The sequence below is a fragment of the Gymnoscopelus braueri genome (assembly GCF_963280865.1).
Source record: "Gymnoscopelus braueri genome assembly, chromosome: 1".
In the NCBI taxonomy this organism is placed as follows: Eukaryota; Metazoa; Chordata; class Actinopteri; order Myctophiformes; family Myctophidae; genus Gymnoscopelus; species Gymnoscopelus braueri.
Window position 1 is genome coordinate 3,479,301 of NC_137603.1, and position 19,635 is coordinate 3,498,935.

The following is a 19,635-nucleotide window of genomic DNA, read 5'->3' on the forward strand; positions in this document are numbered from 1 at the left end:
GGGCATATCACCATGCCCATCTATTGAACATTGAGCATCCACCTCTGACAACAACAGGAGGCACCGTGCTGAAGGACTTCAAGTACCAGGGCTCATGGGTCAAAGTACCAACGAACTGGCCAGTTGGTACAGACGAGCCGTCTGAGGACGATCTAGAGAGAGAGATATATGGGCATATACTGATGACATCAGGGATCTCCATATATGGGCATAAAAGGGACACGGACTGACAGATACAGAAATCTCCATATATGGGCATAATTATGAGTCGGCTCTGTGGTGTGACGTAGGTGTGAGGGCCACGTAGCGGCCTGAACCTCTAGTATACATACTAGTACTAGAGGTTCGGACACCTATGTCGCACCGCTGATGCGCAAATATAAATATCTTACTAAGACCGGGAACGCATCTGTGTGTCATATTTAGATTTCTTTGGCTATTCAAAAATAGCAGATTTACAAGCTCGTAGTGCCGTGCTACGAGCTTGTAGATCTACAGTACTTTTTTTTTAAACGTGAAAAAGTTGTGCAAATCTTTTAATATATATATATATTTAAAGCAAACATGTGTAACTCAAATCTTTGCTTCTGAAAATACATATAATTTTAGGGGTCCTTGACATGGAAAAGTTTGAGAACCACTGACATTATAGCAACATAATAAATAAAATAAAAACTGTCAGGATTTAGAAGACATTTGTAGAATCCCCCCAGAAGCAAAGATTTTGGTTTAAAATGTTCGCTTTAAAAATATATATATCCAAAGATTTGCACAAATTCTCATGATTTAAAAAAAAATAGCAGATCTACAAGCTCATAGCGCGGCACTCGGTGCCATGCTATGAGCTTGTAGATCTGCTATTTTTGAATATAAGTATAAGACAATGGTTAAAGTGGTTCAAATCTAAAATTCCCAGTTTTAATGGATTAAACTGAACCTTATACTGTAGGAACCTGTGAACAGTCCCAGCCAATAATAATGGTTAAAAGTGGTTAAGATGATTGTGACGCTGTAATAACAATGCGGTTGAATAATAATAATAACATCAAAAACACGTGTTTTATTTCATCCCGCTATTGATGTGAGCATAATATTTTAAGGTCATTTAAATGTCTGATAAAAAACAAAACACAACTCAGCATGTTCAAACTGAGGCCCCTGTGGCTATACTAAAGGTCAGCTCCAGTCTACCGTGACATTTCACATCTTATTCATGACAAAACATGCTTCTGAACCCCGAGCAAAATACCATCAATACACACTTTATACTGTATGTATGTATGTATGTATGTATGTATGTATGTATGTATGTATGTATGCCCCCAAACTGTGTCCCAGTAGTATTACACATATGTACCACACACACACACACACACACACACACACACACACACACACACACACACACACACACACACACACACACACACACACACACACACACACACACACACACACACACACACACACACACACACACACAGTGTTTATTCAGTGCTGCCCCTTTAACAGAGAGAGTCTGAAGAGAGTCTGTGTCTATGTTTACGTTGCCCACAGCGGTGGTTCCCAAACTTTTTCATGTCAAGGACCCCCAGAATTATCTGTATTTGGCTCCGGACCCCCCCCCATCTCAAAAATATTTTGTGAAAGGGATTTTTCAAAAATAGCAGATCTACAAGCTCATAACGCAGCACCGAGTGCTGCGCTATGAGCTTGTAGATCTGCTATTTTTGAATAGCCAAAGTATAACATTAAAAGTGGTTAAGATGATTGTGACGCTGCATTAACTAATTTTGACCCCCTGATGCATTTCGCTGGGCTCATTTAAAACAGCCCTAAAAACTCATCTTTCTGGAGGCCATAAGAGGAGCTGGTACCAGTTTCCCGGTAGACAGACGACCCCCCTCCACTTTTTTGTATATATATATTTTTTTTTGTTTGTTGTAAAAGTGTTATTTTTTTTTCTCTGTATATTTTTATGTTGTTATTGAACTGTTTGGTTGCTACTATATATGTCTATGAAATGAATACCAAGGTCCTCAATGGAAACAAGTCCGCAAGGACTTTTTTGGACGGACCTTTTAGACAAAAGTATTATTAATGTAACTGTGATGTTTTACATTATTTTTGTCAATCAATCAAAACCATATTGCCAAACACTTACATGGAGGCATGTTGAGTGTCTGTAGAGCAAGTGTTCTCAACCTTTTCAGGCCGTGACCCCTACAAAATAATTATATTTGAACTGGGGACCCCCCCAACCAGACAAGCACATGGAATTGTAGGAGCTGAGGTGTTAAATTTAGTTTCCACAGATAAATATTGTGAAAATAGCAGATCTATAGCAGATCCCTCCCCCCCCAAAATAATTTGGGGACCCCCCAGTTTGGGAACCACTGCATAGTCACCCTCAGCATGCTCCACGGTACATGTAAAGGGTCTTGAGGTCTATGATTTGGCACTGTAAATAAATCAAATTGATCGATTGATGATACATAACAATAGTGTGTATTAACTACACTTCATGTGTTCATATGTACACTCTTACAGTACGTGTGTACTTACATACTGATGTGTACGTGTACATAAGGTGTACTTTTAATAACCTTGCAGCCAAATAACCAGTATTTATTCAGCCACATAATCATTGGTATGCACACAGATTCTTCATGTTTTATTTAAACAGCAGACCAGCTGTGGGGCCACGGTGTTTAAACAGCAAATTCAATTAAAGTTTATTTTTAGTGGCTTTAATTTAGTGGCTATTTAATGCCGTTAACTGTAAGCAGAAGAGCTTTTTCTGTTTGTTTTAGTTTTACTAGACTAGAGTAATAGTCTATAATAGTTATATTCTAACTACTAACTACAGGGACATATTTGTGTGGTTTGGGCCAGGTTAGAGTGGAGAAGTCCCAACAGGTATTGAGGTTGGAGGAGGGGGAGACGGCAAACATTTCCTGCTCTGCCGGAGTCATACCTCCATGCATAATAACTGTTATGAGTTTGATTTCTAAATCAATGGTTTATTTACATTTGTGATGGAAACAGCAGTAACTAGGGCTGTTCTGCCAGTTTAATAATACCGTAGAAATGTATGTATATGCTTTCTCATACTGTCTATTGTATTATTCATCAAGGCCTAAAACATCTTAAAATATAGCTTTTAGCCCAGTTGGTTGGCCCATTTGGTCTCAAACAAGATATCTATTGGCTGGATTTCCATGCGATTTATTGTACACCTTAAAGGGCAAGACCACTTTGGTAGAGGTTTGGGTTGTGTAGTTATACCTTGCCATGATGGAACTCCAAAGGTGTGCAAGAAATCTGAAATAATTGCTCCATTGATTAGAAATTGATAATAAAAAATATGCTCCTCATTGACTTACATTGTACAGTGAAACAGATCTCAAAGTCACTCTTTTAGCATGTAAACAAACACAAACAAAGCTGATTCAGACAATATAGAGCATCACCAAACCCAGTACTGTTTTTTTTATTTTATAAAAATGTCAACTTCCTGTTATTTTGCTATTTTTATTAGGAAGAAAACACAGGCTGGATCCGCAGATCTGGATCTTCAAATAGTAAATACGTTTTTTATAAATGCTTTTTGCATTTTTGGAATATAATGATAATGACATTTCAATTACATTTTAATAGCCATAGTTCATAGCCATACAGTAGCATTCATCATTGTTCATCAATCATAGTTCCAGAGTTCATTCATGCAGTGAGTAGTTGACAGAATGCTTATGTTTATCAGCGTGTGTCTGTTGCGTGATAAGGACTCCAAACGGTCTACTTTTGGAACTAGTTATCTCAGAGTCTACAGGGTGGGACCTATGATCCCTACAAAGATACATCAGTGGTTGTTCATCTATTTGTAGCAAGTGGTGTTTAAGTTTTACTGAAGGGGCGGGTCTGAGTCTAGCGACATGGCGAGGGGACGGTAATTGCCTCCCCCTAGTGTTCACACTTAACCTCAAATTCCTTGTTCTGCATATCGTCGTTGTCGAGCAGAAACCTCTTATCTCCATATTCTAAGATCTGCTACTTTTGCCGTTTTTGAATTTCAATCCTGAAAATTAACAGTTTCTTAATAACATAACGAGGTTTCCACCCGACAGAGACGATATGTTCTCAATATTTTAAACTTTTTATTTTACAATCTTATCAGATTTTTAGATCAGTCTCAATCCACACCCATCCATAGTGTCACATCTGACACACATTGGTTAGACACACGTTTTATGAAACAATACTTCATTAACCACTTCCAACCTGCTGTCCATACGTTGGGCCATGTCATAGGTGAACATTATTATTTTAATGTGGATATTTCTTTTTTTAATAGGGTTTAAGTTGTCCCTTTTTTTGCTGCTACCAAAGTGCTCACTTCTATTTTGAGATCAGCCATTTAAAGTTTTTGAGTTTTTGAGAGAGAATTAGAGGAGAATGCGTGTTTTAGAGCCCAGTTCTTCTCATTGATGTGTAGATCGTTACTCAGTATCGATATATCAATATTCACAAGCTACTCATTTTATCGATTAATTAAAAGAAAATATTGATTTTCTGGATTTTTCTTTTCTTTTTTTACGAGTAGAATTCAGCTTCACTTTGATAATACTTTTCAGAAGATTCCCAAAGAACCAGATCCATCAGTCACACTGGCCCTCATTTATCAACGCGGTGCAGCCCAAATAATGGGCGTACGGCGAGATCACCGCACCTTTCGGCATTTATCAATATATCCTGACGTGGGCTTCATCCTACCGTACGCTGAAATCTCACGTCTGGTAGAGACCAGTTGTTGACGTTGGCTGCGCCCGTTTATTCCATCCTAGATCTGTGGAGCAACATTGTCTGACAGTCTGACAGGCATCTGGACACATATATCCACTCCTAAATGTATATCTACACTATAAAAGAATCCCTGTGAAAATATAACATTTTATAAAGGAATTTAAACAAACTGCTTTAACAGTCATTGAGATAAGATTGCAGATCTGGCTGTATTGAAAATAGCAGATCTACAAGCTCACAAGCCAGCGCGTTGTGAGCTTTTAGATCTGCTATTTTCAAAATATACGAGCGCTTCTGCGAGGGCGCTTTCGGGAGTTTAGACCAGTGCAGCGGCGCTGCTGTTATATTTTCATGGCCACCGGGAGATCAGACATTTAACCCACACAGTCCAACACACACCAGCCTTCGTTCATTAATGTTCTCTCCAGGCTATCTCTCATTAATGCGGAGCGGGACGGGACTCGCCCGTCCAACGGTCCGAGTCTCACTAGGAAATGGGAATAGCCTACATGACGGCTTTATTTTAGTGTAACTCGAACTGCTCGGTATGGGTTAAATAAATTAATATACAAACGTATTCCATTCATGGCGATGTGATTGGTATCATAATATGTCATTCATGTAGGCTACAAGCCTATGTGACAAAGATTGTACCGCTATGCTACGGATTACATGAAAGACAAAGTTGGGCGGGCGTGTGTGTGTGTGTGTGTGTGTGTGTGTGTGTGTGTGTGTGTGTGTGTGTGTGAGAGAGAGAGAGAGAGAGAGATGCGTGTGCGTGTGCTGCGAGGCGAGCGGGGAAACTCTTTCTTATTGGCTTTTCATGCTTTGTTTGGGTCGTATTCTGGTTCTTCATGTCGTGAAGTCGGGGCTTTTGTGAATATTTAAGGGCGTGTTATTTAAATGACGCTCGTTTTCAGACGTGAGAAGCTCCGACCTGATATACGCCAGGATCGGCTGTATAGGATCCTTTGATAAATGTGACTTCCACGTTGGTGTACGGCCGAATATAGGGAAAAATATACGCCGGTTTATACGCTCCGTTGATAAATGAGGGCCAGTGAGTCTACAGGGAAGATGATTGTTGTCGACTAGCAGCTTATTTCAATGATGGAAGATCCAGGTTTCCGTCACTTTATGAGGGCGGTTGATCCCTGATACAAAACCCCCAGAAGGAGCTCCTTGATGTGTTATGTGGGGAAATCCCACAGCTCTGAGGAAGTCAAAGCAACACTGAAGACTCCATAGAACAGTGGTTCTCAAAGTGAAGTCCGGGGACCCCCCGGGGACCCCCAATTCAAGATTATTCAAAAGATTCCGTGGTTAAAATGATTGTGATGCTACATTAACTACTTTTGCTGGGGACCCCTGATTTAGCCCCACCCCCCAAAAAACACACACAAACAAACTGAAAATTGGTGAAAAAACAGTTTAAATGGTCAAATTCCACAATTCACTCTACATACAGTAGTTCACATACCTTTTCTTAATATATGCTTTCAACCATTACATTTTAATGTAAAAGTATAATATGTTAAGAAAAGAACTAGTTTTTAACCACTTCCAACCTAGCATCCCTAGTTAGAGCATGTCATCATAGCAGCACTATAATGGATTCCATTCTGAAACACCTCTCAGTCAACCAAACAGCAGTGGTTGGCAATGACAGGGACGAGTGCCTGCGGGAGTTTACATCCCATAGCCCGAGGGGACAAATGCACGCTGTGTGGAGGTTGAGACGCAGCCCGCCCCCGTTTCCCTAGGAAATACATCGCTCAACGATATGGTACCGAGCCATTTCAGCAGCTCTTTAAAGCTTTTAAAAAGGCAGGACTTTCTGCTATTAACAAGAAATGATTTGAATAAATCATATGCCACAGGCTTCTCTGCCTTTTCTATACAGTATGTTAACACGTGTAGAGGAATTAATGTTGACACACACATTTAAATGTGTTTATGCCTCACATAAAGAGCAAATACTGCAAAATAACAATGCATTTACATAGAGACATATTGACATACAATATCATGACAAATATGTCTAAAGAAGGTTAGCCCTGTGTGAGAAGTGACAGGCATTGTGATTAACTAAGTCCAGCCAAACTATACACAGACTCTTGGGTTATGTGCTCGGTACGCAGAGATTACGTTCTGGACAGTGATATTTAATCGTATTGGAGAGATGCCATAGTCTGCGGGGCTGTAACCACGACGACAGATCCCATAGCCTGAACTCCGAATCGAGGTCACGTGCTGTCTATCGGCCAATCAGCGAAAGGTGGCGCAAACGTCACGTTTCCTTCCCGTCTATGTGTTAGCCGCCTTCGGCTGTTTAACCACAGCCTGTGGCAAAACGTGGACCACATTTTAACACATTACCTGCCACGAACGCAGATATGCATTCTTTCAACAACAACAAAAAATGTATTGTTTTTTTCACAAGAGGGCGCTGTAACACAACATTAGGAATGATCCCTCGACACTCAGAGAAGGAATAGACGGATGTGACGTCATTGCAAAAAAAAACGTCACGTCGATCCGTTCCAACATTAACACATCGACCGCCAGAGGTTAATCTCATAATGTACTCACCAGTGCCAAGGTGTTTTTGTTGTTTTTTTGTTTTTTTCATGTCGCCATAGATCTTGTTAAAATCCTTAAGATTGAGATTGAGCCGGTCTGTTTACATCCGCGAGATCTCCCTGTATCTCCCAGTGAAGATCGCGTGTCAAACGGGGTATCCATGTTGTAGTTAGAGCGGATTACGTTAAACAGTGAAATGCGAGGAGAAAAAACTACAGGAAGAGAATTGAGTTTCAGTTTCGTCTGTAGAACGAGGGCGGACGTGATCGTCAAAACCGGATCCCAAATAATTCCGTTTCCGGTCATCAAACCGGAAACGGAAGTGGATCAAAAAAATTTCGAAAGTGCACCCGGACCGCGCATGCGCGAAAAGACCGCAGCCCGTAGGGCTATGGTCTCGGCGCTTAACAGTTGGATTTAACGGACCGTAGGACTACGTTCTTGGCGGTTAATGTGTTAAGGATTTTTAGAAAAACATTTCTATCTCAGATTCTAAAAAAAACAAAAAAAAACAGCCATTTTCAACGGGCGATCGCTCCAAAACGGCCGATCGCGGTAGAAATGTTATTGTTCCAGTGAAACAGAGGAACTTTTTACTCTGTAACTTTTTACAGTGGGGAAAACAAGTCATTTTCGATGCGCGATCACTCCGCCATGGTGACTCGCGTGAGAGATGTTATTGTTCCAGGCGTTAGCCAGGACCATCCACCGTCGTGCACGCATGCATTGTTTACATCCGGGTGCTCGTCGTGGACAGTCTACAGCTCTAAACAGCGCAGCGTTACAAACGGTGAGATCTCTGGCACACTCAACCAAACACTTTTTAAATCAAACTCTGGCACCGAATGTGTTAAATCTCAGGCAGTCAATGTGTTTTAAAGACACACGGCTGTTCCCCCCAGCCATGGGATCAGGCCGTGTACTTCTCCTCTCCTTGTCTCTGGGCTTTGTGGTAGTGGGTGTAGCTGCCGTGCAGCTCGCTGAACACTTCTCTGACGCCCGACTGCAGGCCGGCCGACAGGAACTTGACGTCCTGCTCCCGACACAGGTCCAGGATGAGGTAGACGCCCTCCGTCAGGTGGGACTTCACCTCGGGGCGAAGGGTTACCTGGAGAGGGACAGACAGGAGGGGAGAGGGATTGATTGATGTACTTTTATTTAGTAAGACATGAGAACAACAGTACATGGAAGTACAAATTCACAAGACAAGGTCTACTAAACTGGAAGACTCATAAAGCACTAAGCTTGTTTAACTCTTAAACTCATTGAGTGCCATTCACGTGTTTCACGTGTTTTTGAATAAAACAAAAAAAAAAAAACAACCAAGATATCATTATCTGAAGATTTGCAGTTCCATCCACTCCTTGTTTAACTTATAACTGAAAAACGCTGTATCTCGCTTCCTAAGCACTTTTTTTTTACTTTGAAAAAAATATATATATATATCTTACTCGCCAGAAATAGCCAGAAATAATTTGGGCACTCAATGAGTTAAACTGCCAGAGTTTTTTTTTTTTTTACCCTCACAGACTGCCAGTCTTTTCTAAGCTAGTACTTATACTTTTTTTTTTTTTTTTTTTTTTTAACATTGAAGTGAAAGGAGCAGCAACCTTTTGGAAAATGGTTCTTTGTGACGAACGGAAAAAAAACATGAAAAAGATCATGATGACATATAAGAGACAGGGGGGGGGGGGGGGGGGGGTAGGTTAAGGAGTTAGGTTAAGGAATTAAGGAGCATTTTGGAATTGCAGCCTCCTGAAGGTGATTCTTTAGGGCAGTTTTGAAAGTGAGTAGGGTTTTACACTCCTTTACTCCTTTGGGTAGGGCATTCCACATCTTTGTTGCATAGCATGAGAAAGACTTCATTCCCTTTGTTGAGCCAAATCTGGGTTGAACATGATTTGTGGAGCTGCCTCTGGTGTTATGATCATGGACTTCTTTAACATTTTGGAAGTATTTTGACAAACACAGGGGGATCCCAATGTTGTGGTGTATCTTGAAGACCAGGCCCATTGCAAGTTGCTGTTGGGAGATGTGACGGGCGCACGACATGGTGTGAATTAGGGTCTAATTCACACTCTGTCGTGTGATGGCGTTCCCTGCTGATAAGAACTGATCTTCAACACGGCGCGGCTTCATTGCAGTGGTGGAAAAAGTACTACATTTGTTTTACTTAAGTAAAAGTATCAATGCTGCAATGTAGAAGTACTCTGTTACAAGTAAAAGTCCAGAAGTCAAAATGTGCTTGAGTATAAGTACAAAAGTACAAAAGTATTGGTATCAAAATGTACTTAAAGTACCAAAAGTGGAAAGTACTCTTTATGCAGAATGTCCCATTTTCACAAGTTTTCAAATGTATAAACTGTATAGAAATCTTTTGAAAATAGCCGATCTACAAACTCACAACACGTCGCATCGCGACGCATTGTGAGCTTGTAGATCGGCTATTTTCAAAGGGCTGAAGTGGTTAATGTATGTTTTGTAATAATAATCAGAATCTACAAAGTAACTAAAGTTTTCAAATAATTGTAGTGGAGTAAAAGTACAATATTTGTCTCGAGATGTAGTGTGAGTAGAAGTAAAAGTATAGACAACTGGAAATACTCCAGTAAAGTCAAAATACTTCAAAATCGTACTAAAGTACAGTACTTGAGTACATGTACTTAGTTACTTTACACCACTGCTTCATTGGCAAGCGACACGGTGGTATGATGGTGCATGAATTGAGGTTAACCCTTTAAGACCTGAGGCAGGTTGTACAAAGGCCGTCTAAACCCAGTAGTTCTCAAACCTTTTCGTGCCAAGGAACCCCACATTGATATGTATTTGGCCGCGGCCCCCCAACTGAAAATGTTTTGACGTAGATTCAAATAATTGTCCATGAGAGACAATGGGCTGCCAAATGCTCCCTTGCAAAAATGAACTTTGGCAAGGTCATATGAATAAAATGATGCAATTGCAGAGAAAACACTAAATAAAAAACATTGCCGTGCCGAAGTTATGGCACCGCCGAGACTTTCTAACTGGACGAACATCACCACAGAGACACCAGCGATGAACCCTCGTGTGTGATTGTCCAAAACGACATCCTCTAAAAAAATTTTTTTTTTGTGTGTGTCTTAACTAAATACTGGAATGGAAGCAGCATTACTGGATGGAAAGTTTAGTTGAGGTCAGAATTCATCAAACCTGATGGGAAACTAAAAACAGTCACACAGAAAACATGAGTCAGCACTTAAAAAAAATAAATAAAAGGGAAAAAAAGCACACATAAATGGATTATACGTTGGTATGACTGCATGACTTACACTCACACTGACTTAAAGGTAGGGTAAGGGATATTTAACAAAACGTTTTTTGTTAAAAGGTTAAAGCTCTATATTGTGATAGTAATCATTGCTATAGAGTGTTTGTTCAGTAACAGGAGTCTCCATGTCTCTCCATCTCTTTAATAAATAGAAAATACATTTTCAGGTAGGTGACACAATTTCAGCCAATCAGGAGAGAGTACCCATTTATCTGCTTCATTTTTATAGTGCTCCAGTTCCAATTTTGTCTGCTCATTTCTTAGTGTCATCACTTCCAATTTCACTTGTTTAATCTATATCCTGTCTGAGTTCTCTATCCTAATTGGATACAATTGGTATCCTGACCTGAAAATATATTTTCTGTTTAATAAAGAGCTGGAGAGACATGGAGACTCCTGTTACTGAACAAACACTCTATAAAGCAGGTACTCAGAATATCAGAATATAGAGCTATTTAACACTTATTTTAGCCAAAATAAATCACTTATCCTACCTTTAACTGTCTCTGTGCCTGTGCCTGTCTGTGATTCATTATGTTCATCTGTCTGTCTGTCTGTCTGTCTGTCTGTCTGTCTGTCTGTCTGTACCTGTGCATCCATCCGCTCATCTCTCCATCCATCCATCCATCCCACCAGGGACGTGCTGGGCCCCTAATTCAGCCTGGGAATCTCAGATAGAGAGGCCCGTAAATTGCGCGGCCAATGGCCGCGCACCGGATTTTTTACTTAATTTCGGCCGTTTAAAAAAAAACAGCCGGCCTGGTTGGCCTGGAATGGAGAGGCCTTTCTGGAATTGTCCCACATTTCCCAGTGGCCAGCACGTCCCTGCATCCCACTATCTCTGTCCTGGGCATGACGTTAAACTGCCCCGTTGTAACTGCCACCGTTAGTGTAGTAGGTGCACATTTAACTCTTTGACTGCCAGAGTATTTTCATAAAGTACTCCCCCAGTGCCAGCAATTTTCGTGTTTTTTTATTTTTATATTTTGAATTTTTCTCATGAAAATAATTTAAGGGGACATAATGTAAAGACCCAGCACAAATCCGCCACTAGAGTGCAGCACATGACAGCGTGATCAGGTCGTTGGGTCTCTCTCAGCCTTCTTGGTAGATTAGACAGGGAAAAACATGAAAACGGAAGTGACGTCGTCCCAGATTGTTTTGATCGCCAAAATGCCGTCGTGATACACGACGGCGATGACTGATCGTCACCCAGACCATAGATTATAGAAGAGAAACTGTCCGTTTGTCCGTCATACCGTGTGAAAGACCATTTATTTACCTATTTTGGACGAAAATGACTGGGGAAAAGAATCAAAAACCGGAAACGGAATCCAGGTCATGAAACCGGATGCAGATGTCCGTGAAGTAAGTGGAACTCGAGAATAACATTGAATATTAAGCAGCATAGCGCAATCAGAGATTAAACAATGAACGCGCGTCCAGTGCGTCGAGCGCGTCGACGGCCAACTGGACAAAGTAGCACTTGACGCGTTATCGCGTCGTCCGCAGTCAAAGAGTTAAGATGCATTCGCAACTTCTGGGGACTGTGTGCTTCATTACCATCACAAGCTTGCGTACAAGAAGGCTCTGCTCACCGATGGAGTATACAGACAGCCCACGCTGCCTGGCGGCCCTTCCCGTAAGCAGCTATACCGGGAAGAGAGGCGGTGTAACTAACTACCACCCGGCGGGGGATAAAGACCCGGTGGGCCTTCTAGCGGTGTGTCCACTAGCTGAGGAACAACAATGGGTGAACAGACTTTGGGGCTCATGGGAGCAGCTACGCTACGGAGAGCACTTTGACACCGGGCGGCAGTGAGGGGGTGGACTGGGAACTTTGTTTCCTCTGGTGGTCCAGCCTGGGACATGATGCCCGTAGGACTGGTTGTTAGAGCGGGTTTCTACTACTTGGGATGCCCTGAAACCAGGCAGGAGGGCTGGCAGAGTGTTGTGCCGTCTCTCTGCTATGATGGTCAGCCGCCATGCAGAGACACTGCTGCTGGTGTCCATGGAGGGCTGGGTCACATGACCAGAGACACTGCTGCTGGTGCCCGTGGAGGGCTGGGTCACATGACCAGAGACACTGCTGCTGGTGCCCGTGGAGGGCTGGGTCACATGACCAGAGACACTGCTGCTGGTGCCCATGGAGGGCTGGGTCACATGACATGCTTGTTGTATCATGAGGACATACAGTAGGCCTTCACGTTGTGGATGTAACCTTTGCTGCACCGTAATATTTGTGTCCTTGTATACATTTGTGTGGACATAAATAAATGATTAAAATGTGTACCTTCTGTAGCTCTGTGTGTGTGTGTGTGTGTGTGTGTGTGTGTGTGTGTGTACCTTCTGCAGCTCGGTGACGTACTGAGCCACCATGAAGGCAGACAGGGTGCTGAAGCTGTCGGGTGCAGCAGCGATGTGAGAGTACATCCTCTCTACCAGTCTGGAGCACTGGACATACACCTCACTGTCTGGACCTGATGACACACACACACACACACACACACACACACACACACACACACACACACACACACACGCACACGCACACGCACACGCACACGCACACGCACACACACACACACACACAAGTACTCTGTTACAAGTAAAAGTCCGGAATTCTAAATTTACTTGAGTAAAAGTACCAAAAGTATTGGTATCAAAATGTACTTAAAGTACCAAAAGTGGAAAGTACTCTTTATGCAGAATGTCCCGTTTCACAATGTTTTCAAATATATAAACTGTATACAAATCTTTTGAAAATAGCAGATCTACAATGCGACGCATTGTGAGCTTGTAGATCTGCTATTTTCAAATGGCCAAAATGTATATAGGGCTGAAGTGGTTAATGTATGTTTTGTAATAATAATAATCAGAAAATAAAATATACACAAAATATGTATTTATGTCCACATAAACAGAAGTACAAGAATGCCTTGTACAAAGGACATAAACACTGCCAGTACAGTCAGTCAGATAATAGGAAAACAGCCATAGAGCACCGAAGTCTGACGTAATTTACTCATCCTACCTGGTTCGCGGTTTTCCACCCCCGTTCTGAATCCCCATAGACGTGTTTAATATCGCGTCAAATAAGAACTGTGTTCCAAAAATAAACAAATGATCCCGGCGGTTTGACTCTTATGGATATGAAGCATCAACTGACGGTGAGAAAACGATAATGTTACTTCCAACGAATTAGTTACATTTTCGCCAGAAACGGACTGTATCAAATATAAGTGACTGACTATCATAAACGATACAGAACCTCCTCCCTGACAATATCGCAGAGACAGTTTGTTTATTTTTGGACCACAATTCTTATATGAGACAATTCTAAGATGACTCAATGTTATTCTCCATAGAGAAATTACTTTACGAAACAGGGGATGAACGAGTGACGTCAGGACTTCTGTACTCTATTAAAGTGCATACAAGGCAGAACATTGTTACATACAATAATGTTGGCATACTTGTCAAACACAGCAGACAACAATCATGGGTAAAGGAAACAACGCCTCCTCCACATAGAGCGGCTTCCTATAATAGCTGATATTGAGCGGTACCCTGCTAATTGTTTAGCCCTCCTCACATTTAACAACACATTCTAACACAAACAATAGTAAATGCACAAACTTGGGAAAGTCAACAGTAAGTGTTTCAGGATACAGATCACGGATACAGGAAGCATCGCCTCCTCCTCCGACTGCCAATGTATCACAGACACTGAACAGAGTCTAGCCAATGCCTCAGCTCCTGGCTCTGGCATTCCTGCAATCTGCAGGCCTCTCACAACTCATTCATGGACATTGCCAAGACTTCTGAATATGAACACAAGCAGTTTACGTTTTGTAACCAAGCTGTATAATAGCATCCTTAAGACGCATCGTTTTCATGATTGCACAGTTTGAACGTGGCAGTTTCAAACACACACACGTACACACACACGTACACACATGCACGCACGCACGCACAAACACTTAATTGAACTAATTGATTTAATCAATTATAAAAACAAGAAAACACTTTTGGTTTTAACCCAAAAAAAGATCACTTACAAAAAAAACTAAACATCTTGTCTACAGGAAATACAGACTGAGAAAAGGAAACCTTTCTTGTCCCATCTGAGCATGGAGCTTAGCTTTCTGATCCTGCAAAGGCTTGATTCTTTAAGCACTTAATCTGGAGTCCCCCCCCCCCCCCCCTCTAGTGGCAGAAGGGAGATTGTCTCCCCTCCCCTGGTTGGCTTGATAAGGCTGATTAGGATGGGGGGGGGGGGGGATGTTGAATTCAAGCCTCTGGACTCTTAACCCATTAAGGCCTGAGGCGATATTAAAAAAAAAATCTAAATCCTAACAGTTTTTGAAAAAAAAATCTAAAACATTTTTTTTTTCAAGATTTAAAAAAAATAGCAGATCTACAAGCTCGTAGCGCGGCACTCGGTGCCGCGCTATGAGCTTGTATATCTGCTATTTTTGAATAGCCAAAGAAATCTAAAGTGACACAGATGCGTTCCAGGTATTAATGGGTTAATACCGTTTGGTCTGTCTTTCAGATGCTTATTTTAGATTATTTTTTAAAATTATTATAATGTTTTATTATATTTGATGTCTCTTGTTCTTGTCTGTTGATCATGAGAGCTGCTGTAACATCTTAACCTCCCCTCCGGGATGAATAAAGTGTGACCAGTATTAGGAAATATTCATTTTTGGTTTGATACATTTTAGTAAGGCTTACGTGTGCATAAGTCGTTTTAGTTAGACATTTACCTTTTTTTTTCATTTAGTTTTAGTTTTCTTAAGCCTGCCAACTCGTCGTTGGCAGGCTGAGCAATAGCAGAATTCGACGAGTTAACTCTAAAAAAACAAAATCTCTGCGTGCGTTTGTAGTACCGTAATTTTCGCACTATAAGCCGCACCTGACTATAAGCCGCAGCAGCTAAATTGAATGTTTGGAACATATATAAGCCGCACTGGACTATAAGCCGCGGGTGTAAAATCCATAGATTTAGGAGGTCCCCTAGTGGCCGTTAGCTGTAAAAATCCATAGATAAGCCGCACCGTTATATAAGCCGCAGGGTCGAAAAATGGGGAAAAAGTCGCGGCTTATAGTCCGAAATTTACGGTATTTTAATATTACGTCATTTTCCATCAGGCACAAATTAGCCGCCTACTGGCCGGCAAGGGGTCCTTTAATTTCCAACACAGTGGACTAAAGGCAGCTGTAGTGAGAGAGAAACTTAAAACAAAATAAAAAAACTAGGGAGGACTTATTAGTGAAGTTCTTATCCCTGTCGATGACGGGATACGTCTTAATAAAAGTTGCGATGTGAGAAAGTGAATGAGGACGGAGGGCTTGATGTTACCATGGATACGGATGTATACAGTCACTACGTCGGTGATAGGCGGCAGTGGTGAGTGACATTGTTTGTAAGAAAACTAACGTCAGGGAAATAAGATTATTTGACATGCGTTCAAATTTCAAAATTGTGTGTGTGTGTGTGTGTGTGTGTGTGTGTGTGTGTGTGTGCGTGTGCGTGTGCGTACCTGTGTCACTGTCTCCTCTTTGTCTTCCTTCATACATGACAGAAGCCACCAGGCGATGGAAGACGTTCAGAAACGATGGAGCAGCCTTCTGTATCACCTTTATAAACAGAGACACAACAACTAATCATTCACTGGTAAACACTTTCAAACCAACAGGGGGTCCTCAGAGTTACTACGGGGGGGGGGGGGGGGGGGGTGATGTGGTGGTTTGGTGTAGAGGGGAAAAGAGCAGACTAAGTACAGAGTGAAAACTCAGGTTTAGTGTTGAGGGTTTAAGTGGTTAAATGTCTGAGAATACACATGAACAAGAATCCAGCACTGATGATAGTGCTGACAAACTAGCCTATGAATCTATCTATGAAAGCTATGAAAAAGGTCAGGCAGCAAAGCGAGAGAGAGTAAAAAAAACGATTCTGGGCGAGCGTTCTGATGGTAACCAGAACGCTCGCCCCAAAACACACTCGCCCCCATTCATTTCGCGGACAGAGGCCGCCGGATTAGACCCGGGGCGAGTGTGTTTAGGGACGAGTCTTCTGTGATTTCATTCACCACTTTTACAAGTCGAATTTGGGGAAACAAAATAATTAGGAGCTCAAAAACATAATGAGAGGATACAAGAGATATCTGTGCAACAGCTGCAAAGTGTGCATATTTAAGCCAGTATTTTAAAACGGAGAAACCTACCGAGGAAAAAGAAACAGAAAGTGATCATTTCTGCGACTCCAGTACAAAAACCCACGGCAAATAAAGTCGGTCTACACCAGCCTTCAACAATAGCGGTACATTCAGTGGTCAGGTTCGTTCAGAAATCAATTGAAGAACGCAGGAGCGAGCTTTCCATATATAGCCACGCGCGAGAACGTGCATACACGCGGTACACTACACATGTGTCATTGTTTACGTTGTCAGATGGTTTTAATTTGAAGGTTTAACAGGATGTTCAATGTGTTTTTGTGAGTTAAGATAACTGACCGGCGTGCTCTATGCCAATAAAATGTTATCCACCCGCGTTTAGTTCAGTATTATAATATTTTTCACCCAACACGTGTAAACTTAAGCTAATAGGTTAACAACAGTCTCGAGTCGGTCTCAGACAGTCAGGGGGGGAGAGGAGACGGAGACTCGGTCGAGAGAGGCAGAGAAATGCAGACGATGCATTGCATTGCACAGATGTGTGACCGTGAGCAAGACAAGGATTTAACTTAATTTAAATCAGCACAGCGTAAGTTAACGTCAGTCAGCGCCGTCAGCGCCATCTTCATAATAGATATATACACATAAAAAAAAATTATATTAAAAAAAAAAAAATCCTATAATTTTTTCCCCCCTCTGTTTTTTTCTGGCTTTCGGGCCTAACATGACGGTAATCGGGTTCGGGCCGAGCCTCGGGCCGGCCCATTCGGACCCAGTTAGGGCAGAGCCTTAATTTTCAGGCCCGCGTCTGGCCAACGCGGAAGAGCCTCTGCCTACAACCACTGCGGGATATTTTTTGAGCCCGTATCGCTCGCCCGAGCGAGCTAAGGCGAGCGAGTTGCCGTGCCGAACGTTGCGAAGTTCTCTTGAGCCTACTCAGCGTAGGGCTGGTGAATTAATATTCGAATATCGAATATTCCTCGAATATGGGGAAAATATGTATATTCGAATATGAAAATTTATATTCCAATATAAAAAAAAGAAAAAAAGCATTTTATAATTCTATTATTATTATAATGCTATTCATGTTATAAAAACAAACAAAATATATGTTTTATTGGATCCGAGCACTCGAGACATTGTTTTTTGTATTGTTTCTGTCAAAAATAAAGTTTGAAAAATATAAAAAATAAAAAATAAAGAATACAAAAAGTATAATAATAATAATAATATTCGAATATATTCGAATATATTCAAATATCTGCACATTTTTAAGACCAATATTCGAATATCATTTCTGAGGAAAGTTGACAGCCCTAACTCAGCGCTGTCTGAGTTATGTACCAAACTGCCACTCAAAGTGGCTACTGGCCAATCACAGCGCGTCCTTGCACAAGCGTATTGGCCAATCACAGCCATCCATCCATCCATACCTGAGGATGACACTGGATGATGGTGAAGAGTCCCTCGTGAACGGACAGGACAGCTGATTGGTAGACGGACGGGGTCAGGTGGTCCAGGGGAACCAACTGGAGAGCCCCCAGAGCCGTGGTCACGTGCTGGGGGTTGGAGATGAGCCCCTCCCCCTGGCGCAGCAGCGCCGTCATCGCCGTTACCGTGGGAACCGTGAGGTGGAGGGTGAGAGAGTGGTCCTGACTGGACGCCCGCACCAGGAACTGAAGAACAAATGAATCCATTCAGAGTTAAGACCCAGAGGACCCCGATTCTACAAAAGTCCATTTTTTGAAAGTTTTCTGAAAAACGTATGTTTCTATATCAGTGGTGCTCAAAATGTTCACGTCAAGGACCCCCAAAATGATGTGTATTTGGTCACGGACCCCCATCTCAATACATTTTGTTCCAGGGACCCCCCTGAAGCAAAGATTTTAGTTAAAAATGTAAAAAAAAAAAAAAAGAATGTATTCAAAGATTTGTCAGATTTCTCAAAAATAGCAGATCTACAAGCTCATAGCGCGGCACGAAGTGACGCGCTATGAGCTTGTAGATCTGCTATTTTTTGAAAAGCCAAAGTATAAAATAGTTAAAGTGGTTCAAATCTAAAATGGCTTTCCTGGTTTTAATGGGTTAAGAAGTGTGTGTGTGTGTGTGTGTGTGTGTGTGTGTGTGTGCGTGTGTGTGTGTGCGTGTGTTCTCACCACCATAGCAGAGATGACCTGCGGTGTGATGAGCCAGAGTGCTTTAGAGCAGGCCTCAGGTAGATGACAGCCTGACAGCAGCTTCACCATGGTTACTGCTGACAACACCTCCTGCAAGGCACAGCCAGCCCAGACACAATATTCAGTCATCCATCAGTCCAACCAGACAGACAGACAGACAGACAGACAGACAGACAGACAGACAGACAGACAGACAGACAGACAGACAGACAGACAGACAGACAGACAGACAGACAGACAGACAGACAGACAGACAGACAGACAGACAGACAGACAGACAGACAGACAGACAGACAGACAGACAGACAGACAGACAGACAGACAGACAGACAGACAGACAGACAGACAGACAGACAGACAGACAGACAGACAGACAGACAGACAGACAGACAGACAGACAGACAGACAGACAGACAGACAGACAGACAGACAGACAGACAGACAGACAGACAGACAGACAGACAGACAGACAGACAGACAGACAGACAGACAGACAGACAGACAGACAGACAGACAGACAGACAGACAGACAGACAGACAGACAGACAGACAGACAGACAGACAGACAGACAGACAGACAGAC

General features: G+C 42.0%; 1 protein-coding gene across 1 annotated transcript in view; it reads right to left on the reverse strand.

Moving 5' to 3' along the window:
- Positions 1 to 6,233: 6,233 nt before the first annotated feature.
- urb2 (URB2 ribosome biogenesis homolog) overlaps positions 6,234 to 19,635 on the reverse strand; it is a 41,744-nt gene continuing 28,342 nt past the window's right edge. Inside the window, 5 exon segments of the mRNA XM_080423778.1 lie at positions 6,234 to 8,494; positions 13,040 to 13,173; positions 16,243 to 16,339; positions 18,309 to 18,551; positions 19,032 to 19,142. Coding sequence (XP_080279904.1) covers positions 8,297 to 8,494; positions 13,040 to 13,173; positions 16,243 to 16,339; positions 18,309 to 18,551; positions 19,032 to 19,142 — 783 coding nt within the window. The 3' untranslated portion in view covers positions 6,234 to 8,296.